Source organism: Quercus lobata, chromosome 10 (genome assembly GCF_001633185.2).
Source record: "Quercus lobata isolate SW786 chromosome 10, ValleyOak3.0 Primary Assembly, whole genome shotgun sequence".
In the NCBI taxonomy this organism is placed as follows: domain Eukaryota; kingdom Viridiplantae; phylum Streptophyta; class Magnoliopsida; order Fagales; family Fagaceae; genus Quercus; species Quercus lobata.
In genome coordinates, this window is record NC_044913.1 from 28,625,092 (window position 1) to 28,645,353 (window position 20,262).

The 20,262-nt window shown below is 32.4% G+C and overlaps 2 protein-coding genes across 4 annotated transcripts; one reads left to right on the top strand and one right to left on the bottom strand.

The window, feature by feature from the left end:
* Positions 1-2,692: 2,692 nt before the first annotated feature.
* Positions 2,693-7,512, bottom strand: LOC115964015 (xanthine dehydrogenase 2-like). 3 transcript variants are annotated; one of them, XR_004085981.1, is made up of 5 exons: positions 7,274-7,512; positions 6,771-6,847; positions 4,222-4,345; positions 3,882-3,916; positions 2,693-3,307 (listed from the first exon to the last, which is right to left on the bottom strand). XR_004085981.1 is itself a non-coding variant. In XM_031083301.1 (5 exons), the coding sequence occupies exons 2-5, from the start codon at positions 5,795-5,797 to the stop codon at positions 3,179-3,181; spliced, it is 291 nt and encodes a 96-aa protein (XP_030939161.1). In that variant the 5' UTR covers positions 5,798-6,063; positions 7,274-7,512; the 3' UTR covers positions 2,693-3,178. The 3 variants fall into 3 exon arrangements, 1 of the variants encoding a protein (XP_030939161.1); XM_031083301.1 differs by lacking the exon at positions 6,771-6,847 and adding an exon at positions 5,791-6,063 and having other exon boundaries at positions 4,226-4,345; XR_004085982.1 differs by lacking the exon at positions 6,771-6,847.
* Positions 7,513-12,948: 5,436 nt separating this feature from the next.
* Positions 12,949-15,527, top strand: LOC115962829 (cytochrome P450 CYP82D47-like). The gene is made up of 2 exons (XM_031081702.1): positions 12,949-13,936; positions 14,734-15,527. Exons 1-2 carry the CDS (start codon positions 12,983-12,985, stop codon positions 15,355-15,357), a joined length of 1,578 nt encoding a protein of 525 aa, XP_030937562.1. The 5' UTR covers positions 12,949-12,982; the 3' UTR covers positions 15,358-15,527.
* The last annotated feature ends 4,735 nt before the right edge of the window (positions 15,528-20,262 follow it).

Sequence of the window (20,262 nt, forward strand, 5' to 3'; positions counted from 1 at the left end):
GACCGACCTGACTCGGATCTGACCTATGAGCTTTGACCGTTGACTTTGATAGGAACAGTTGACTTGACTTTTGTTGACTTTGACTTTTTGCGTTGACCTTTGACCAAAAGTCAAAATTCCCGACATAGCCTATCTTGCTCAGTTTTTCGTATAGATTCCAATTTTGGGCTCCGTTTCTTCATTTGAAGCTCCGAAATTGGTCAATTGGCATATTCTTCATTGTGATTTCTTCAAAGGCATTCTTCAAGGCATCTCCAAGTGATCTTCTCATGTTTATCCAATATCAAGCCTTCATCGAGCTTCCACCTTGAGTTTGAGGGAGGGTGTTAGAGATATATAGTAGACATATTAGCCCAATGTAATAGGCCCTAGCCCAATTCTGCTTGTACTAGTAGTTTAGGGTTTAATCGCCTATATATACTCATGTTAGGGTTCATTGTAACATAGGTTATTGTACTACACTCTTCTACAATAAAGATATAACCCTTAAAGGATTCCTCCGTGGATGTAGGCCGTCAAGGCTGAACCACGTAACCCTTGTGTTCTTGGTGCTCCTATTCTATGCTTCTCCTTCCGCATCCACTCTAGCATACACAACATGGTATAACACATCGCATTGCTAATAATACATTTAACAATTTCGAGAGTTATGTTAGAATTCCGTTGAAGAATTTAAAATTTTGGAGGAAACAATTATGTGGGATTTTAGTGGGGGATATTTGTAGAGTAGCTGTGTAAGGAGATTGTATATAGTAAGTTAACTAAAGTTTGAAAGGTTTAAGGAACTCGCTTTACAATTGCTGTGCAACTGCTTACTAAGATTAAATTCCACATAGATCTCTGTTAGGTTCCAAAGACTTAGGTGTTTATGTATTTACAACTCTAATTTGTATTGTTGGCAAACCATGATCAAAATAATGTGTTTAGAAGTGTTTCAGTCTTGCTCAAAGTTGTGTATTTAATGTAAAGTTGGAATCGAGCTAATGCAGAAAAAATTAATGCATTTCGGCCTGGCTCGATCAATTGAAGCTTAGGCTCGATCGATCGAAACTCGGGCAGAATGTTTTTCCTGCAGATTTTCCAACTCAACCTTAGTTGTTTTAAAACGTTTTAGGGTTTTCTAATTTGTCCTAAGTATAAAAGGCAAACCCTAGCCACGTTTTAGTGTTGCTCATATTGCGGTTTGTGTAAATCTCTTGTGAGATCTAGAGGAGCTTTCCTTTACACAAACTTAGGGTTTTCAAGGAGAAGATTTATCTACATCTTGATGATCAACTCGATTGCTGCCATTGAAACTTAAAGAAAACACAAGCGGGTGTGCTTGTATCTGGTGGTGAATCCAAGAAAGAAGGAGTCCGTGGATTCGGAGCTTGCACATGGTCGTGTTAGTAAGTTCTACTGGTTGGTAGCAATAAGAAGTCGAGTGTGGGGGCTTGTAAGTCTTATTGTATGAACTTCGATTCTTTTAAGATAGTGGATTCAAGTTTACCTTGAGGATAGCTAAGTCAAATTCTCCCCAGGTTTTTACCAGTTTGGTTTCCTGGGTGATCATATCTTGTGTTTTTTATCTATCCGCTGTTTTGCATGATATGATCTTTGTTATTGTGATAACCTAGATTTGTTAAATTGGACTAAGTAACAACTTGGCTAATTATCTAGGTTAAATCAATTGTTTTAAGGGGTCTAAAAACTATCAATCTCGAGTTTTAAAGACTCAATTTCTACAAAATAAAAATCAAGTCTTAAAGACTCGATTTTCTACTTGATATTTAAATAAAGTTTACATAGAACTCGAGTCTTAAAGACTCGAGTTTCTCTGGGAAAAATTTTATAAACTTACACGCAATCTACAAAATTCCCAGACAAAATTATTAGCCCTCACACTCGAGTTCTTCTTTGAGGATCTCAAGTTTTAAACACTCGAGTTCTTCTCATATATTTATTTTTAAAATTTCACTCTCTTTTTTTTTTTTTTTTTTGTTTGGAGATATCAGCTTTTTTCCTTAGGATCTCGAGTTCTTCTCATATATATATTTTTTTAAATCTCACTTTTTTTTAGATATGAGCTTTTTTTCCGGAGGATCTCAAGTTTGAAAGACTCGAGTTCTTCTCATATATATTTTTTAAATCTCGCTCTTTTATTTTTCATATCAGCTTTTTTACTGACTATCTCGAGTTTGAAACACTCAAGTTCTTCTCATATATATATATATATATATATATATATATATATATATTAAATCTTGATTTTTGTGATTTTTTATTTTTAAAAATCTCACATTTTTTTTTCTTTTGTACAAATTAGCTTTTTTTCTTAGCTATTGCTTTTTTTTTTTTTTTTTTTTTTTGTTGCTTATTGCCATTTACGGTGGGTATAATTTTTCGCAGTGGTAGAGTCAGAAATTTTGAGTTAGGGGGCCGAACTATTGTGTCAAGATAAACTCAAATCACAAATAGACACTACCCTAAAAATGAGAGGAATATGTGTGTGTGTATGAAAACATAAATTTTAATTTGCTTATTCTAAAGTAAGTTAAATACGTATGAGATACTTATGAACAACCGCAATGTTAGTCTAATAAATTTAGTGGAGATATATATACATATAGGTTGTCAAGATTCTTCTCTTGCCAAAAACACTAAGAAAGCAAGGGAAAGTAGGATGCTTTAGGTTAGCATTAGAAATTCTAAAACACTCAATTTTTATTTGCTTCATACTTTCCATTAACAAAATGGACAGAAAAGAGAACTGAATTTTCAGGTTTACATATTACAAACGGGGAAGCAATTAGCAATGAAATTACAATATTTTTTCTAGAAACAAAATTTAAGTACATCTTTTAAGTTGAGATCCTCTAATTGTGCTGATGTAAGTACATCTTGTACCATAGTAAACAATGAGAATACCATTATTTAACTTACAAAAAAGGTGTTCCCCTTGCTCTTCCCTGACTAGCAGAGTCAGTTTATTTCATTTTATTTTGTAACCACCATGTTAAAGACAAGTAAACTGTACAAAGTGAGAACTGAGAGATATGCTAAATTGAAATAAGGCTATTGCATCAAACATTGAGCTTAGGGCGGAAACAATAGACATATAAATGGTGCAGTCAACTCATCCAAACAAGCCATCCGGATGCATTTGGGTGTTGCGGGATTATCCAGAGCAAACTAGTCATTACAACCCACTTCTGCTCTTGCAGCTGTAATGGCATCTTTGATGACAAAAAAGATAGCTGAGGCCATAAAAAAATGGAGGCTCACCAACACCTTTAGATGAATGCATGGCCTTCACATTTGGATGACCCTGTCAATTGACACAGAAACACATGAGCCAGGGAACCTTATCAGTAAGCTGGTACAGATTTACACCAGAAATCCAATAGCAAACTCAGAAAAGCAAGGGAAGACAATAATTTACTTTTGACATAAAAATAGCAATACAAACAGTTAAATCCCTAATAAGTTACAGCCAAAGTTAATAGCCTAATATTATATACTTAATTTACCAAATGGGAGTCATCCATGGAGGCAATGCAAACATGGTTTGAAGGCTAGGTAACAAGCAGTGTAGCATTCACTTGGATTATGGTCTTTGGTTTAAGAATATAGTCTTCTATAGTCTATATAGGGTACCCATAAAACACAACTTATAGAGAGGAAACTCTAGACAAATCCATAATCCTGTATTAAGGCGTAGATGGCAGTACCAAAAAAAAAGGAAAAAAATAAACTCTTCTTTGTTGCAGCATAGAAAAAAGAATTTACAACACAACTAACTGATCATAAACTAATCCACATGCATTGCTATATATTATGTAAAACTTTTTCAGAAATTTAGTTGAAAGGGGGAGGGGGTGGGGGAGAGGAAAAAAACTTACTTTTCTCAGATGTAGAACCCATCTTGCAGTAATGTCTAGTCCCATGAAAAAAATGACAGCATTAGGAAATAATGACAGAGGCAAGAAAGACAATTATAAAAAAAAGTTCTTTTTACTTCAAACTCATATTCCCCCAAAAGTAGATCATGCTCTAATAGCTCCAAATAAATTAAATACATGCATTAATGATACGAAGGCTTCTAAGTCCACAATAATGAAAGCACTCTTTCACTCTTTCATATCAAGTTAAAACATTATTCAAAAACAAAGTACAAGGTTGCAACGAGCAAAACATTAGAGAAGGTTGCTAAGTGATCGATAATGAGAAAATTTTTTATACCCACTAGTGCAAGTCTGTCTGCTGGTGGTACTTGGACAATATGATCCAGCTGAATAGAATAACTCACTGCTACTTCCAACATCAGCCCAAATATTTGCTCCTCCACAAGTATGGTTTGGATTCCCTGGAGGTAGTTGGTACAGATATCTGCAGAAACATATATCATCTTCATATATTCTGTAAGAACATAAGCCATACCATAAATGAAGTGATATTTACGATTGGAAGCAGAACTTACGGTACACATACACCAGTAGTTTTATTAAGAGTTGCAAGGGGACAATAGGAACCTAATGGGCATGCTTCAAGACCATCATATCAAATGCCAACAACCAGAAGAAACATCAGAGACAGCTTTTAACCAAGGAAAAAGAAAAAGTACATATGTATAAGTACTACTTGATTCCTAGGAGATATGGAAGGAAATGGTTGACCTTTCATAAAATTTTATCCCAATAGTAACATTCATATGCGGCCTCCTATTTTAATAACTTGGTATCACAAATTTATTATGGCAATTGATGTCTACAAGACAATTGACATTTGAAGTTTTATCAATTAGAAGTAGGGGCATAGCTAGGATTTTTTACATGGGGGGGGGGGCCGATTTTCGACGTCGATGATTATCATCGTTGTATGAACAATCTATATTTTTAGGTTGATATGGAGCTTCTTTGAGATAAGCTTGTTGGATTTCATCTTGTTTGTTGATAGGAAATTCACATATTTGTTTACGTGATTCTTGATCATGATTTATTTCTTCAGATTGAATTCTTAAACATTTAGAGGGGTGTTCATCATGCATTGAAGTATCAACATTTAAATCTACAGCCACATTTGTTTCTATAGCCACAGGTGTCCTAAATTCTAAATTGCTAACATCTTTTTTCTTAAAGAATGCATCAATTGTTTTTTGTTTGCTAATAAATCTTTTAGCTTTAAGAATACGATTCAAAAATTAAGCTGAAAAGAACTTAAAAAACCTGAAGAAACAAATCAATCAAAAGTATAAACAAACAACATAAACCAAATACCTAGACTCACGGCCCACTACTCCAATTTCCTTCCATAGATTAATTTTTTTTTTTTTTTTTTTTAATAATTTACTAACACAATGCAAGCTGGCAAGCCCCACCTGGCCCCCACTTAAGGGACAAGACAAACAACACAAAAGCCAAAAGGGAAAAGGTTGGTCTAAGTCTCAGAGTTAATTAATCAAATAATAAAGAATACAATAACAACAAACACAAAAAGACAAAAGACAAAGTAATAAGTATAAATTGCTTTGCTGGCAAAGGGAAATCACATACTGACTTACACATATTTGATATTTGATATTTCTATTCAAGTATTAGTATTTAGTTCAGTACTTCAGTTGTAGAGAAAAAGAGAGAGAAGTCAAGTAAAGAATGAATGAGATACCTTGAGGAGGCAGCGGCGTCACGGAGAGTTGGCGAGGTTTCCGAGGCAGTCATGCCCCCCCAAGGAGCTAAGTGGCTCCGCCCCTGATTAGAAGCTCCTCCAGGTTTTTATAGAAAGAACTGCTATTCAGGACTCTCAAATACTTACGAATCATGCAGGTAAGACCATGAGGGAAGAAGAAACCCTCACAACAAGCCTGACAGTTGAGTGTTCTTGCGGGGATGACCTTTGAATCATTTAGGTTAACCTTTTGATATAAGCCAACACTACAAGCCCATCCCAGCTCACAGCCTTCTACCCATGAGGTTAAATTACAGTTCTTATTAGGTTTCAAGTAATTGGTACTCCCAGATCTTTCAAAGAAACTATTGAAGTAAAACTTCAATTCTGCTGCTGAACACAAGTGATGTGTAATGTCTCCTGTAGGAGAGTGAAAACCACCATGAATAGATGAGGATATAGAGATGTTAACCTAAAAAGATTTTCAAGTAGATTGAGAAAAGTCAGCAAGGACAAAAAATTGATGGTTTGTAAATTGACTCTCATTCTTAACATATTGGAAATGAATTAATGTGAACCATGGCATTCTTTTCCTGAAAAGTAAATATTCGTTGAAGAGAGAGTGAACCTTATCAGTAACAAAATGATAATTATGTTGAACTCAATGTGCCATACAATTACTGAATGTTCACAAGAAAAGAAAAGAAAATAATAGATCTAGCAAATTCTACAGTATCCCAAACATTCTAAGAACATATAATCTAATATACATCTATCTAGCAACCCAATAATCAGGCATGAATGACCACTAAATCATTACTCTTTCACAGTTTTTACATTGGTTCACTAACAACATGCAGCTTCTCGCTGATTGTTGAACATCTCAATTGGTTGCCCAAAATACTGAAGTAAAAAAAAAGGATGCAAACATCAAGAGCGTATGATTAATGTTGTAAAGATTTCCCCATTAAATGAGAAGGTCATTTGAACTGAGTCATATGGTTATATGTTATTCAACAAAATAGAGATTAAAATATCAAAAATTCTAAGCTACAGTTTTTTCCAGGATTTTCTCATCTTTCAAAGAGTAGCATTATCATTTTCTTTCTAATCAAAAGAACTTATACCATTAGTCTTCTGGATGCAAGAAGCTAAGAAATCCAAGTTGGTTGAAAAATTAAAGGCTCAATCCCAGTCAGTATTCCTAAAACAATAAACTAAGCTTCAAGATAAAATCAAATAAATTCAACCCTTTTATACTGGTAAACAAATAAAAAGATTAATGGGATTCAAAAATACACATATGGCAAAAAATTTGTAACGAAAGAAAGGAAATTAAAATGTTGATCTTAAACGCATAAAGAGACAAAATTACAATATTCTCAAGCAGCTAAAGCTTCAATAAGCAACCACTAATCTAGCAATTGAATCCAAAGTACCATTAATAGCAAGAACTTCATTTAGCTTACCAAATTCACCCATTTACTTAAATTGTGCTGACTTTTCATAACCAAACGAAATCAATATAATAAGATTCAAAATCCAATTTTCTATTCTTCCATGCATTTTATTTTATTTTATTTATTTTTTATTTTTTATTTTTTTGAGCAAACAAAGTGGGATCACTCACCAATCCCTAATGCAGAAGCTGGACTGGTTGCCAATATCCTGACCAATAACAGCAGTCAGATTGGAAATCTGACTGTAAACGACCTGTGTGATAAGAGGAAGAGCTGCAGGGTTATCAAATTGGTTATTGTTGTAGTCATTCACATCTTGGCATTGGACCAAGTGTACCAAACTTGAGTTCAAATGTTCTTTTCACTCATTTTACCAGCCACCATTATTTAGCTTTTGGTGGAATTGTTTTAACTGGAAGGTCTGCAAACACTACAAGTGATCACTTGATACACAAAGATTACGGATCTATTTGGATAGAACTTATTTTGCTGAAATTGAAAACTGAAAACATTGTAACAAAATAATTTTTAAATGTGTGAATAGTATCGTGAGACCCATTTTTAATGAAAAAGTTGCTGAAAAGTGTTATTTGTGGGACCCATGAACAATGCACAGGTGCACTGTTCACTGCTGACTTAGTCAAAAGGTATGGCTGAAGCAAAAAAAAAAAAAAAAAAGAAAAAAAGAAAAAGAAAAGAAAACGCGTGAAAACATAAAACGCAGCCGTGGACGCAGATCCAAACTGCACCTACATCCAATTGTGGGGGTCAATATCAGGTGCAAAGTGATGGAGGCTTCCTTAAGAAACTCAGTGGAACTGAACTTCAATGAAGCAGAGAAAAACCATGTGTAGCAGCAATTTCATGGAATAAAATAAACTAATTGTGCTGATGTATCTTCATAGACCAAGAACTACAATACTTTCAAATCAAGCAAATCCCAAAGGGTTAAACAGAATCTTCCATGTGAGATAGTAAGAACAAATCTATATGCTAAAGCTGAGTACAGAACAAGGAAAACCCGTGAAAGTAATGTCACTTTGAACCCAAGAAATTGTTGCAAACAACTTCAACGGTAAAAAAATCACAACAAAATAAGGTATCAAAATTCAAAAGCCTCAATTTTTTTTTTAAAAAATTTGTAATTATAACCCAAGGAAAAAGAACAAAAATAAGAGCACAAACAATTTCTCTAATTTTGAGCCCAATGAAGAAATTTGCATAATTTCTACACAAACTATAAGTAAAGACATATTACACAGATCCAAAGAGTTCTGCAACATTTGCAACTACCTCATAACAAAGATTTTACTAACATAAATCCCAGCAAGTAAACACATATCAAGCATTATTACCCAGAAACCAACAAAAAAGAGAGACAAAAACAGAACATGCCAGCAACCCAAATCATACAACAAGTAACAAAACAAATCTGTCTAACTTAAATCTTACACCAAACACTTGGGCTAAACCCAGATGGAATAATTATTTAAAAAGCTCAAATTTTTATAAGAAAAACATACCTTCAAACTTGAAAAATCTAAACTTCCGTTGGTAGGGACAAAAGGGATTTTCAAGGTATGGGTGAGGGTGAAGCCGATTGTGAGGAAAAGGGATTTTCAAGGTATGGGATTTTCAAGTCTAAAGCCGATTGTGAGGAAAAAGAGAGCGTTTGAGGGTGAGGGTGATTTTTGTTGCACGTCGAGGGGTTGAGGATGACTGATTTGGGTGTTTGAGTGAGAGTGTTTGAGAGACTAAGAGAAAGTGTTTGAACTGAGAGATTGAGTGAGAGGGTGTTTGAACTGAGAGAGTGTTTAAAAGCGTCAGATTGATATATCGTGCAGATTTCGAGTCTTATAAACTCGATTTCTACGTGGCTGAATTGTATTGACAAACTGGGCAAAACGAGTTTTAAAAGCTCGAGTTCTAATTGATCTCAAGTTTTAGAAACTCGAGATGCTAGTTTCACATTTTCTTTCAAAACCGGGCAACTAACGAAATTATTACCATAGCACCGTCATTTGGAAAGGGTGTTCGATTTTAGTATTTAGTTTATTTCAAGGGTTTTAATGACCATTGTAAGAAGATTAATTAGATTTTAATTAGCGAGCCAGTTTTTAGCATTTGTTTCAACCATTTTCAGTGAAACCTTGGAAAAAATGAGTTGAAACAAGTCATGTTTTTTGTAGTGATTTGCTTTAGTTTTAGATTTGTCTTGTTTTTTTTTTTTTTAATAAGGATAATCTTCTCCCAGAGTCCCAGTCCTTTCAACCATCTGTAAGGTTGATTATCCTCGTCCCTTTTCTTAGCTTTCAATGAACTGCTACACCGGATTTCACAAAATTGAAAAAAGCAGCTCCACATAAACATGGATACAAAGCCATAACAAGTTTAGACCAAACCAAAACTCTACGAAGCATTTCAACAAACACTTTTTATGCCACCAAAAAAAAATTGTGGGAGATTGATGTTTTGCCTAAATACTTTTGATTCAATCACTTCCAAAAACTATCGAATCAAATCAAATCCAAAAAAACAAAAACAAAAACTTCTTTTTTTATAAGGAAAAAAAAACTATTACTTATATTTAACAACCAATAAAGTTTTCAACTATAAATCAAATTTGAAATCCATGTTCATGTTTTACAGAACCTAAAGATTCCAACAAAGTGCTACTAAAGAAATACAATTAAAACTTGACCCATTTAATATAAAACAAAAGTAAGGCAACAAGAACTTAACCTAGTTAATATTGAGCTAAGAACGAAAAATAAAAACTAAAAGCAGTGAGATAGCCGTAGTGGCTGGGACAGATGAAATAGAAACAGAGCTGAAGTGTTACCAACATTGCAATGGAAAGAAACGGCAGCAAATAGTGGCAAGTAAACTGATGTAATACCATTTTTAGTGATGTGTCTTCTCTCTATTGGCTGGGACTACAAGCTGACCTTGTAGTCCAGGACTAGCTAAGTTCCCAAAATTCATTATCTCTAGACAATTAAAGTTGTCAAACGTGATATCAACCTAGAATTGATTTATTTTCACGTGTTGACACTATTCATCCAAGTCTCGTACAAGTTTGAATTTTTTTTCTTCTTATTTATAAGCAAGCTGGAAATTTATTAGAACACACTAACAAACTCACTTAAAGAAGCTCGGAACAATTGCCTGCAAACAAACTCATTTACTGTGGAAAACTCAACTACAAATACAATTCAATTAGTTCTAATATACAAAATGGACAATGGAATCTATATAATATCTAAAATTGAAGCATAATATTTATTGTTGTTACGCTCTTATTGAGCCACATCAACGTAGCATTTCAGAATGTTCGGTCCAGTTCGGTCTAATTCGGTCCACTTTCATCCAATTCGGTCCACTTGCATCTATTCAATCCATTTTGCTAAGTATACTTTTATCATGTTTAAAATTTTCCTCCATCCCTAAGTGTGTGTTTGGGTGGAAAGGAAAAAAGAAAATTATTTCACTATTCATCTTATTTTTGCTACTATTCATAGGTCTCACTGTACTATTTCAACTAATTTTTACCTTTATCTACAGTACTTTCAGTAATAATTTTTTAATTTCAGCAAAATAAACAGTATCCAAATACACCTAAATATATTTTGGAGGAACTTTTGCTATCCATAGACACTCACCTATCCCATCAGTACACGTTTGAAAGTTTGGATTACTAAGTAGTAGGTGAAATATTTCGATCATAATCTAAGTGATAGTAACGGCAACATTTGTAAAAGAGAAATTTTATACCTACAAAATGATATTTTATCAATTTCATTTTACTGGTGAGGTAAGATGGATCTTGACCCAATAATATGATAATAACAATTATTGAGATTTATGATATAGTAAAGAAAATTGAGAGAGAAGTCAAGTTAATTGAAAAACTCGACAGGTTTCTAACTTACTTTCTTGGATCCATCGCACAAACTCATCCATTCTATAGAACCATCAGCTTTAAAAAAATAATAAAGGTAGATTTGATTGCTTTATACGTTCTAATATTCGTGGTATAGTTTCTAGCCCAACGTTTGATCCTTCTATTTCCTTCTCTAATCTTGCAGGGGCATGTGCAGAATCGTTCCCTGTTCTGCGTGTAACGGAAAAGCAAGAAATGACCTTCTCTTCTATTTTTCTGTCAAAATCCTAGACTTCACGCTCAAACAAACAAGCAAGCTGAAACAAAATTTGGGTTGTCATTTTACATTCGAAATACCCAAAGATCTTCTGCTGACTTTTTTTTTTTTTTGAGAAGATCTTCAACTGACTTAATCGTACTTGTATGTATATGGACCCAAAAGTATAATAATACTTAATCAACAATTATTGTGATTGACGATATAATAAACAAAATTGATGCGTTAATTTCCACGTGTCTTAACTTAATTTCTTGGACTTATCGTTTAAATCATTCAAGTTTCTGACTTAATTTCTTGGCCCCATCACAAAAGTTCGTTCATTCTGTACAACCAACAGCTTTGAAGAAGAAGCAAAACTCGCCAGCACCACCCCTTGCAAAGCCTGCTCTACTTAAGTAACGGTGGTTCTAGGAATTTTTTTATTTTTTTATTTTTTTTATATTTGTCACTATAAAATTTAAATTATATGAAATCTAATAAAGTAATAACTTAAATATTTACTGAAACTGCAAGTCAAGTCAAAAAAGGAAAGCAAAATTGTTACGACTGTAAAGCCAAAAAGAATATAACTATCATCACCATCAAGGAAAACTCACAACTACAATATTTTTCTTGGTATCATTTTTAAAGGAAAATTGAAATTAGATATTATTTTTATTGAATAGGTTGAATGAGTTACAAATTTGAATAATTAGCAATTTTTATCTTTTTGTTTCATAATAGGCTTTTTGTTGAATAATTTGTTCATTTGTTGTTGTTTGGTCTTGTCTTATTTTTGTTTGATTTATATTTGTTGTTATTTGAGCTAATATTTATTGTTGTTATTTAAGTTTTTTTTTTTTAAAAAGGATTAAGGATCATGTTTGGGGGGGTAGAATTGGTTTTGGAGTAATGATACTTCCACAACATTTTTACAATAAATCTTATGCAAAAAGTTGTTTATTGGTGGGTAAAAAAATAATATTAGTATTAGGCCCAAATTATAATCATAACAACTTATTACATTGAATTTGTTGTGAAATTATAGTGAATGTAGTAATACTCTTATTTTTGTTAAACCTAAATTTTTGTAATTCCCAAGTCAAGGTGTTCAACATTTTTATTAGAGTGATCACAATAAATTAGTTTAGTATATATATATATATATATATATTTAGCAAGTGTATATATACATTTTTTTTACAAGTTAGGGTGACTTGGTGACCATCCTAGCTTGCATGTGGAGCCACCATTGACTATAAGCTATATAAGCTATAATAGAGTCAAACAAACAATAACTTGATAGAATAAGATAACTCCAGCTTAAATCTTCTAAATCTCTTTAATTTTTAGATAGATGTAAGACATATAACATTTATTTGATTTTTTGTGATTTATATGAATCTTTTAACGCCATTGATTTTTTAAATATCACGTATCTTATTTGTGTTGGAATTAAAATTAGAGAAAAATGAAGGATTTTAATGCAAAGATCCTTTCCCATCAATGTTTCTGTTTTTGGATTTGAGGTAAAATACTAAAATTAGGCCAGATTTGCAAAGTAAAATGACATCGAGATAAGACAAGAGAAAATCTTAGGGTACGTAAGATGTAAAATGACCATCCAAATTTATTTTTCAGCTTGCTTGCCACGTATCTTGTAAGAACCACCTCCTTACTAAGTTCGGGCTATATATATTTTCTCACATTAATTGTCACTCACCAGAAACATCAACCATGCTCTTCTCCTGCCCATTCTTCACAAATTCTATGGCTAGCATATTCACCATTTTCATGTTCATATTCTTTCTAATATGGATATCAAGAAGAGTTCAAAGAACTGCCACTAAACAAAGATCAGTTCTACCTGAAGCTGGTGGGGCTTGGCCTTTGATTGGCCACCTCCACCAGTTAGGAAGGTCACAACCGGCTCATATAGCCTTGGGTAACATGGCTGAAAAGTATGGACCAATCTTCACAATTTGGTTGGGTGTGCATCGAACAATAATAGTAAGCAGTTGGGAGATAGCCAAAGAGTGTTTTACTACCAATGACAAAGCCTTTGCCAACCGTCCTAAAGGTTTAGCTCTAGAAATCTTGGGCTACAACTATGCTATGATTGGGTTCAGCCCTTATGGTCCCTTCTGGCGCCAAGTGAGAAAAATGGTCACGCTAGAGGTCCTCTCAAACCACCGCCTGGAAACACTCAAACACATTCGAGAGGCTGAGGTAAATGATTCTATAAAAGAGATACATAAGCTATTGGTCAAGAACAACAAGGTGTTATTGGAGATGGAGAGATGGCTAGGGTGCACAGCCCTAAACATAATATGTAGGATGGTTGTAGGACAACGATTTGGTAAGGTTACAACCAAGGTTGAGAATGATAAAAATGATCAGTGTCGAAAGGCATTGAGAAAGTTTATGGATTTGAGTGGAGAGTTTGTGGTCTCAGATGCACTTCCATATCTAAGGTGGTTGGACGTGGGGGGAAGCGAGAAAGCCATGAAGAAAACTGCAAAAGAATTGGATGATGTGACTAAAGAATGGCTAGAGGAGCATAAGCAGAGGAAAATTTCTGTTGGGGTGAAGGAACACCAAGATTTTATGGATGTAATGCTATCCATTGTCACTGATGATGATGAGACTTCCAGTTATGATGTTGATACAGTCGTCAAAGCTACATGCCTGGTAAGCTTTTGATAACCCTATTAATTCACACATAGTATAATATATTTCCAAAATCTCATTTGCTACATATATTCAATTAGGTTAACTTGTTAAACACACGTTATTTTACACAATTTTTAATACGTGAAAAAAAAAAAACTGAAATTATAACCTTTTTTTTTTTGTGTGTTTGTAAAATTGTATAAAATAATTTGTGTAATAAACACTGCTCTATTGAATTTGTAGAGTTGATCCATTGACTTTGTAGACTAATAATTAAATTTCTTAGATAGATGAACACATGCATGGTCCATGTAAGAAATACAAATTCTTTGTATTACTTTTTGTATTCTATTTTATATTCTACGAATTACAACTTATCATGTATTGTTTTTACTTTTTTAATTTTATAAAATAATTGAAGTTTTAAATGAAATAAAATCAAATCAAACACATGGCATACCACAATTAATGGAGTATAAAGTACAACACAAAAAGTGGTACAGAATATTTGTATTCCCCGTGTCTCACATAAAATTCAACGTGGATCTGGAACTTCATTTTACAGAATTAAAATGTTCAAAAAATTTCATGATAATTATCTTGTGCATAATGGTTTATTTAAATCCTGAACTTGAAGGCATGTCATTTTCTTGTCGAATATTAAGCCATATATAATCAAATAGCACAAGTTTTGAATTCTTAATGCAATCTGAATTCTTGCTGCTACCAAAGATTCTTGGACCATGGCTAGAAATCTTAAAGCTTTAGCCGACCATCTAACATTCTAACCAATTCATATTATGTTACTTTTGTAGGCCCTTATCTTAGCGGCTTCAGACACATCAACAATAACATTGACATGGGCTCTCTCTTTACTTCTCAACAACCCTGAGACCTTAACAAAAGCTCAAGAAGAATTAGACATCCATATCGGTAGAGAAAGGCGAGTGAAAGAATCAGATATGAAAAATTTGGTATATCTCCAAGCTATCCTCAAAGAAACAATGCGTTTATACCCTGCTGCACCACTCCTAGTGCCACACGAGTCAATGGAAGACTGTACTTTGGTTGGTTACCACGTCCCCGCAGGCACACGACTTATTGTTAATCTTCCAAAACTCCATCGAGACCCAAATGTGTGGGTGGATCCTAGTGAATTTCGACCTGAAAGATTTCTTACAACTCACAAGGATGTTGATGTTAGAGGCCAAAATTTTGAATTGATACCATTTGGTAGTGGTAGAAGAATGTGCCCTGGGATTTCATTTGCCTTGCAAGTTACGCAACTCACACTTGCTACTTTGTTGCATGCTTTTGAAATTTCAAGCCCATCAAATGAACCTGTGGACTTGACAGAGAAAGGTGGACTTACAAACCCGAAAGCTACCCCACTTGAAGTTTATCTCACTCCTCGCCTTCATGCTCAAGTTTATGCATAATTTGACTAGGTATAATAAAATATGGTGTGGTGCGATATGCATAATTTGACTAGGTATCATTTGATAAATTAAAATACGCATGGTGTGGTGCAATGAATTGGTGTATGCCATTTCCATGTAACCATTCCAGAGGCAAACATTAGAAAAGTAAAAGTCATTTGAAAAAGTTATCATCTTAGTTAATTTAGCTTTGTTTGAAATAAGTTCTGTATTTGTCAAGTCATATTACGTGTGACTTGTAATTTGCATTTGTCTTGTGAGTTCTATTTTTGAAGGTTGGATCTTTTTCTAAAAATAAGTTATTTTATTTTATTTATTTATTGTCATTTTATGTGTGTCTTGTAATTCAGCATTTGACTTATATATGAGTAATTAACCGTTAGGAATTGTATTCACTATATATATGGGGGGAGGTTATGTTTTTAAGATTATATGTGTGTATATATATATATATATATTATTTTTTGAGAAAGACTTAGACTAACACACACAGGGGAGTGGGGACTAAGGTTTAATATCACACAACTCACAACATACAAAAACTGGTAAGATTATATGTATATAGATGGAGGAGATGTGGAACTTCAAATCCAGCCAAAAATCTCAACTATGCCCTCCAATACTGCCACCATGGTTGTCAAAATTCCGATTTGGATCCTACGATCCTACGATTTTATAATCCCACCTATCCAAAATTATCCAAATCTTTCAAAGATCTTTGCGATCATTCAGGATCAGTAGGATCAGATGATTCTGACGATCCCAAACAACCTTGGTTTCTTGTAATCTTCTTTAACTTGATAGAAGGTTCAGTTGAACCCAAATGAAAAATAAAATCCCATAAGACCAAGTTTTTCTACTCTAATGTAAAGAGAGTGTTAGTTGGACTTAAATAAAAAAAGATTCCAATAGAGTGTCACATTTTGAGGTTTTTGGCCTCTTTAAATAATGCTTACAAATGAATGTAGTGATATATGACAATTATATCAATGAATGTATAATTTATGTAATTATTTAAAATACTAATGCGTATTTTTTGTTTTTTTCTCAAATAATGTAGGATCTTACGATCCACGATCTAATCCTACGTCACATAACCTTCATCATCATTTCTGTTTATGGTCAATGGCGGTGATTTTTTGGTAAAAAATAAAATGTAGCCCAAACTTCTAAATTTAAAATGACAACGATGTAAGGCAAGATAAAATATTTGGGTACCAGGCTGGTTCAACAATTTTGGGGGGCAAATATTTTAAGTGGTGTCATTTTTTTTTTATTTAAAATTTATTTTTATTTTATTTTTTGAGATGCAAAAATAATAATTAAGTTTTTGGATTTAAAGTCTAAACTTGCACAAATAAAAATTAATTTATCACCTAGTTATATAAATTAGTATCATTATAATTTGTAAAATTCAATGATACTAATTAATATCATTATAATTTGTAAAATTCAATCATTCCCAATCTTTAAGGGTGTAATTTGTAATTTACCCTAAAATAAAAGATTATTCAAATGCCGCACGCGTGTACAATGGTGGCTTACTGTGTGGGGCCATGGGCCATGTGTCTGTGGTGTGCCAAGATGCTATATGCCTATGTGCATACAATAGGTGGGTTTAGTTAGTGATAGTGTGTGAGGCTGTGAGCCATGTGATTGTGGTATGCTAATATACTATGTGCAGTGTGCTATGCATGTAGTGTTTAGTGTAGTGTGCAGATTAAAAAATAATAATTGAAATAATGTATAAAAAAAACCCACAGTTAGAGTGTTCACACCAGTTCTTCTAAAATACATAAAGTGACAAAATTAACACAATTTTTCTCTAAAATTACCCACATAAATGGGTGTTAAAATGCAAATATAACGATGCTTCTAAAATACAAAAAGTGACAAAATTTATACAATTTACCTCTAAAACTATCCACATTGGTGGGTGTTAAAATGTGTATATTTGCACATTTGCTACAGTAACCGTGCAAAAACCCCTACAACCTACATTTAAATAGGGGCAAATCTTGGTAAAAATGTTTCTTTTAACTCCCATGTAAAACACTATCTACAAAATAGGATCACACTCTCATTACACTCATAGTGGTTTTCAAACTCAAATTGATTCTTATTTAGTTCTCCAATTTTGGTTTAATCTTCTTTTCACCATTATTATCATTTTTTCTATTTGCCCTACTCAAATTTGCTCTTGCTTAATGTTATGTGTATGTTAATGTACATTGGTCTTTTCTATTTTGGTTTTCTAATTCATGAACAACTTCTTATATTCTAGAAACAATTCGAATATTTGTGTAAAATAACTCTTATATTTCAACCTCACCTTTGATTTCTTTCACATATTTCTTAAGGAACGTACACTAGGGTGCTATCTTCAAGATTTTCTTGTCTAAACTTCAAGGAACGTGCAATGGGTGTTGATCTTTAATATTTTCGTGTTCTCTGTCCTCTAACTCTAACAAACTGTTTGGACTTTGGACCTAAAGTGTAGTCAACAACAAAAATGTAAGTATCTTTGATCACCTCTATTTAGATGCCTCATGCCTATTGGGTTCTCTATATTACGTTTGCTTTTATGAGTTGTCGTTCAATATTTACTTTCTTGTATTTGGTTTCTTTATTTTGTTATCATTATCCTTTTTCATATTATTATCTTCTCTTTAAAAAAAAAAAAAAACACTCACGTTTTCTTATATTTTTGTTACACCGTCATGTTTTCTTATATTCCTATTGTTTTGTTCAAATATGATCTTCGTGAAAGCAAGATCAATTGTTGTTTAGCTTCTCTTGGAGATGATGGTAAAAGCAGTCGAATTTGTCGAGTGAGATCTAGCCAGAAAGGATATCAACGTGATGGTTATATTTTGAATGAGGTATTTGCCTTTGAAAATGGGTACATAAATAAGAAGAAGGATAATTATCATCAAGTACAAGATGTTTTACAACTAACCAACGTCCATTCCTCCATGCTTGAGGTGCCAGACAATGAATATAAGAAAAATTGAGTTCAAATAGAACTCATATTTGAAAACTTGAATATAAGAAAAAAAAAAAAATTAGTTGAACACTGACTTAGAGTTTAGGGGGGGAAAAAACTTTATTCTTTTATAATGATTTAGAATCTGAAAGGAAAAAAAAAATAATAATAAAATAAAATCTTTTAACTCCCACGTAAAATACTGTCTACAAAATAGGACCACACTCTTCTTTTTTAATCTTCTCCATTATTTGGTCAATTTGGTGAATGTTTATATTTTCTCTAATTAATGACTCTTTTTTAAAGAGTGAAAATGATATATATTTTTGTCTCTTTTTTTTTTAGTTTTCAGGTTTGACTAATTATTTTAGTGTATGTGTTCTAAGTGATGCTCTCTCTTCCTCCTATTATTTTTTTCATTATATTTAAGTCTTACTCTCTATTTTTTTATATTTTTTTTAGGGTGACATATCAACAATTTTGTTAGAATGCATAGCAGTTACATTGGATGAATTCAGGTGAGTGAAGTGGTAGCCAATCTATCAAGTAGTTGTTAAAGACCATTTTTTGTGAATATCCTACCATAAGAAATTTAATATTGTCCTTTGTTGTGCCTTTCATTGCACATTTGATGATTCTGTAAGAAATTACTTTATACGTAAATCTTTTTTTTTTTTTTTCGAGAAACCTATATACATAAATCTTGAAAAAGAAAAATGATTTTGGGGAAGTTATCTTTAAAGAATCGTGGAGAAACCTAAAACGTGGGTTTTTTTTTTTTTTTTTTTTTTTTTCTCTCTTTTTTCTTTAAAGATAAAATTATAAAATCATGGAGAAAATTGCTTCTGAATAATAGGCAAACTTTTAGGAATAAAAACACTTGGGTTTAATTAAACACATTAAAACGTGGGATTTTTTTTCTCTATTTTCTTTAAAGATAAAATTATACTAGTCACTAACCCGTGCACGGGAACTTACCTATTTGTGAGGTAGACTAAAATAATTATATAAAATATTTAAGAAACTATACCATTGCATGATTTGCTCTTTTATGACTTCAATTTGTGTTACAATTTGATGAAGAAGTTATTGCTTGAAAACTTATGCAAAAAAATTCAACATTGAATATTAAAACTTCAATATTGAATATTGATATTGTAAAAAAATAACTCAAAAATTCAGATATTCAAACTTCTGAAAGGCCAAAAAATATTAAAGGATCAGATGATTTACTGCTTAGAAATTATTGAAACAAAACAAAATATATATGACTAAACAATAGAGAAATATAAGAGAAAGATGGGTTACATTCAAAAGAATAATTTCAATTATTGCAATCTTTTTTATCTTGTAAAAAATGGCTAAATAGAGTTTGGTGGTTCATGTACAAAAATTACTTTTTAAAAAATACCATGAAAAACCATAAAAAATATATTTTTTTTTAAAACAAAGTAGACGAGAAGAAAATAACATAAAAAGAGCTCATACCTTTGCTTGGCTTTAAAAAGAAAAATATTGGTGCTTTGCTTTTATAGTGTTCATAATTAACCTAGCAAATTTGGAGATAAATTATCAACGTTTGAGTTTGAGTTGAAGTTGGACTTGTTAAAGAAATATAGTTTCACTCCTTGTTAAGTTTGGATTAAACAAAAATAATTTTGTTTTTAAAAAAAAGGTAATGATGAGTTTGAGTTTAAGTTGGACTTGTTAGAGAGATAGAGTTTCACTCCTTGATAAGTTTGGATTAAACAAAAATATTTTTATTTAAATAAAATGATAATTGTGGAAAATAGTTGCTTTTAAAAAAAATATATATAAAGCAATAAGTTTTACTGGTGTAAACTCTAAACAACAAAAACAATCATATGCACAAAATCAAATACCAAAAAGTGATTTCATATAAACTCATTAAAAGAGTA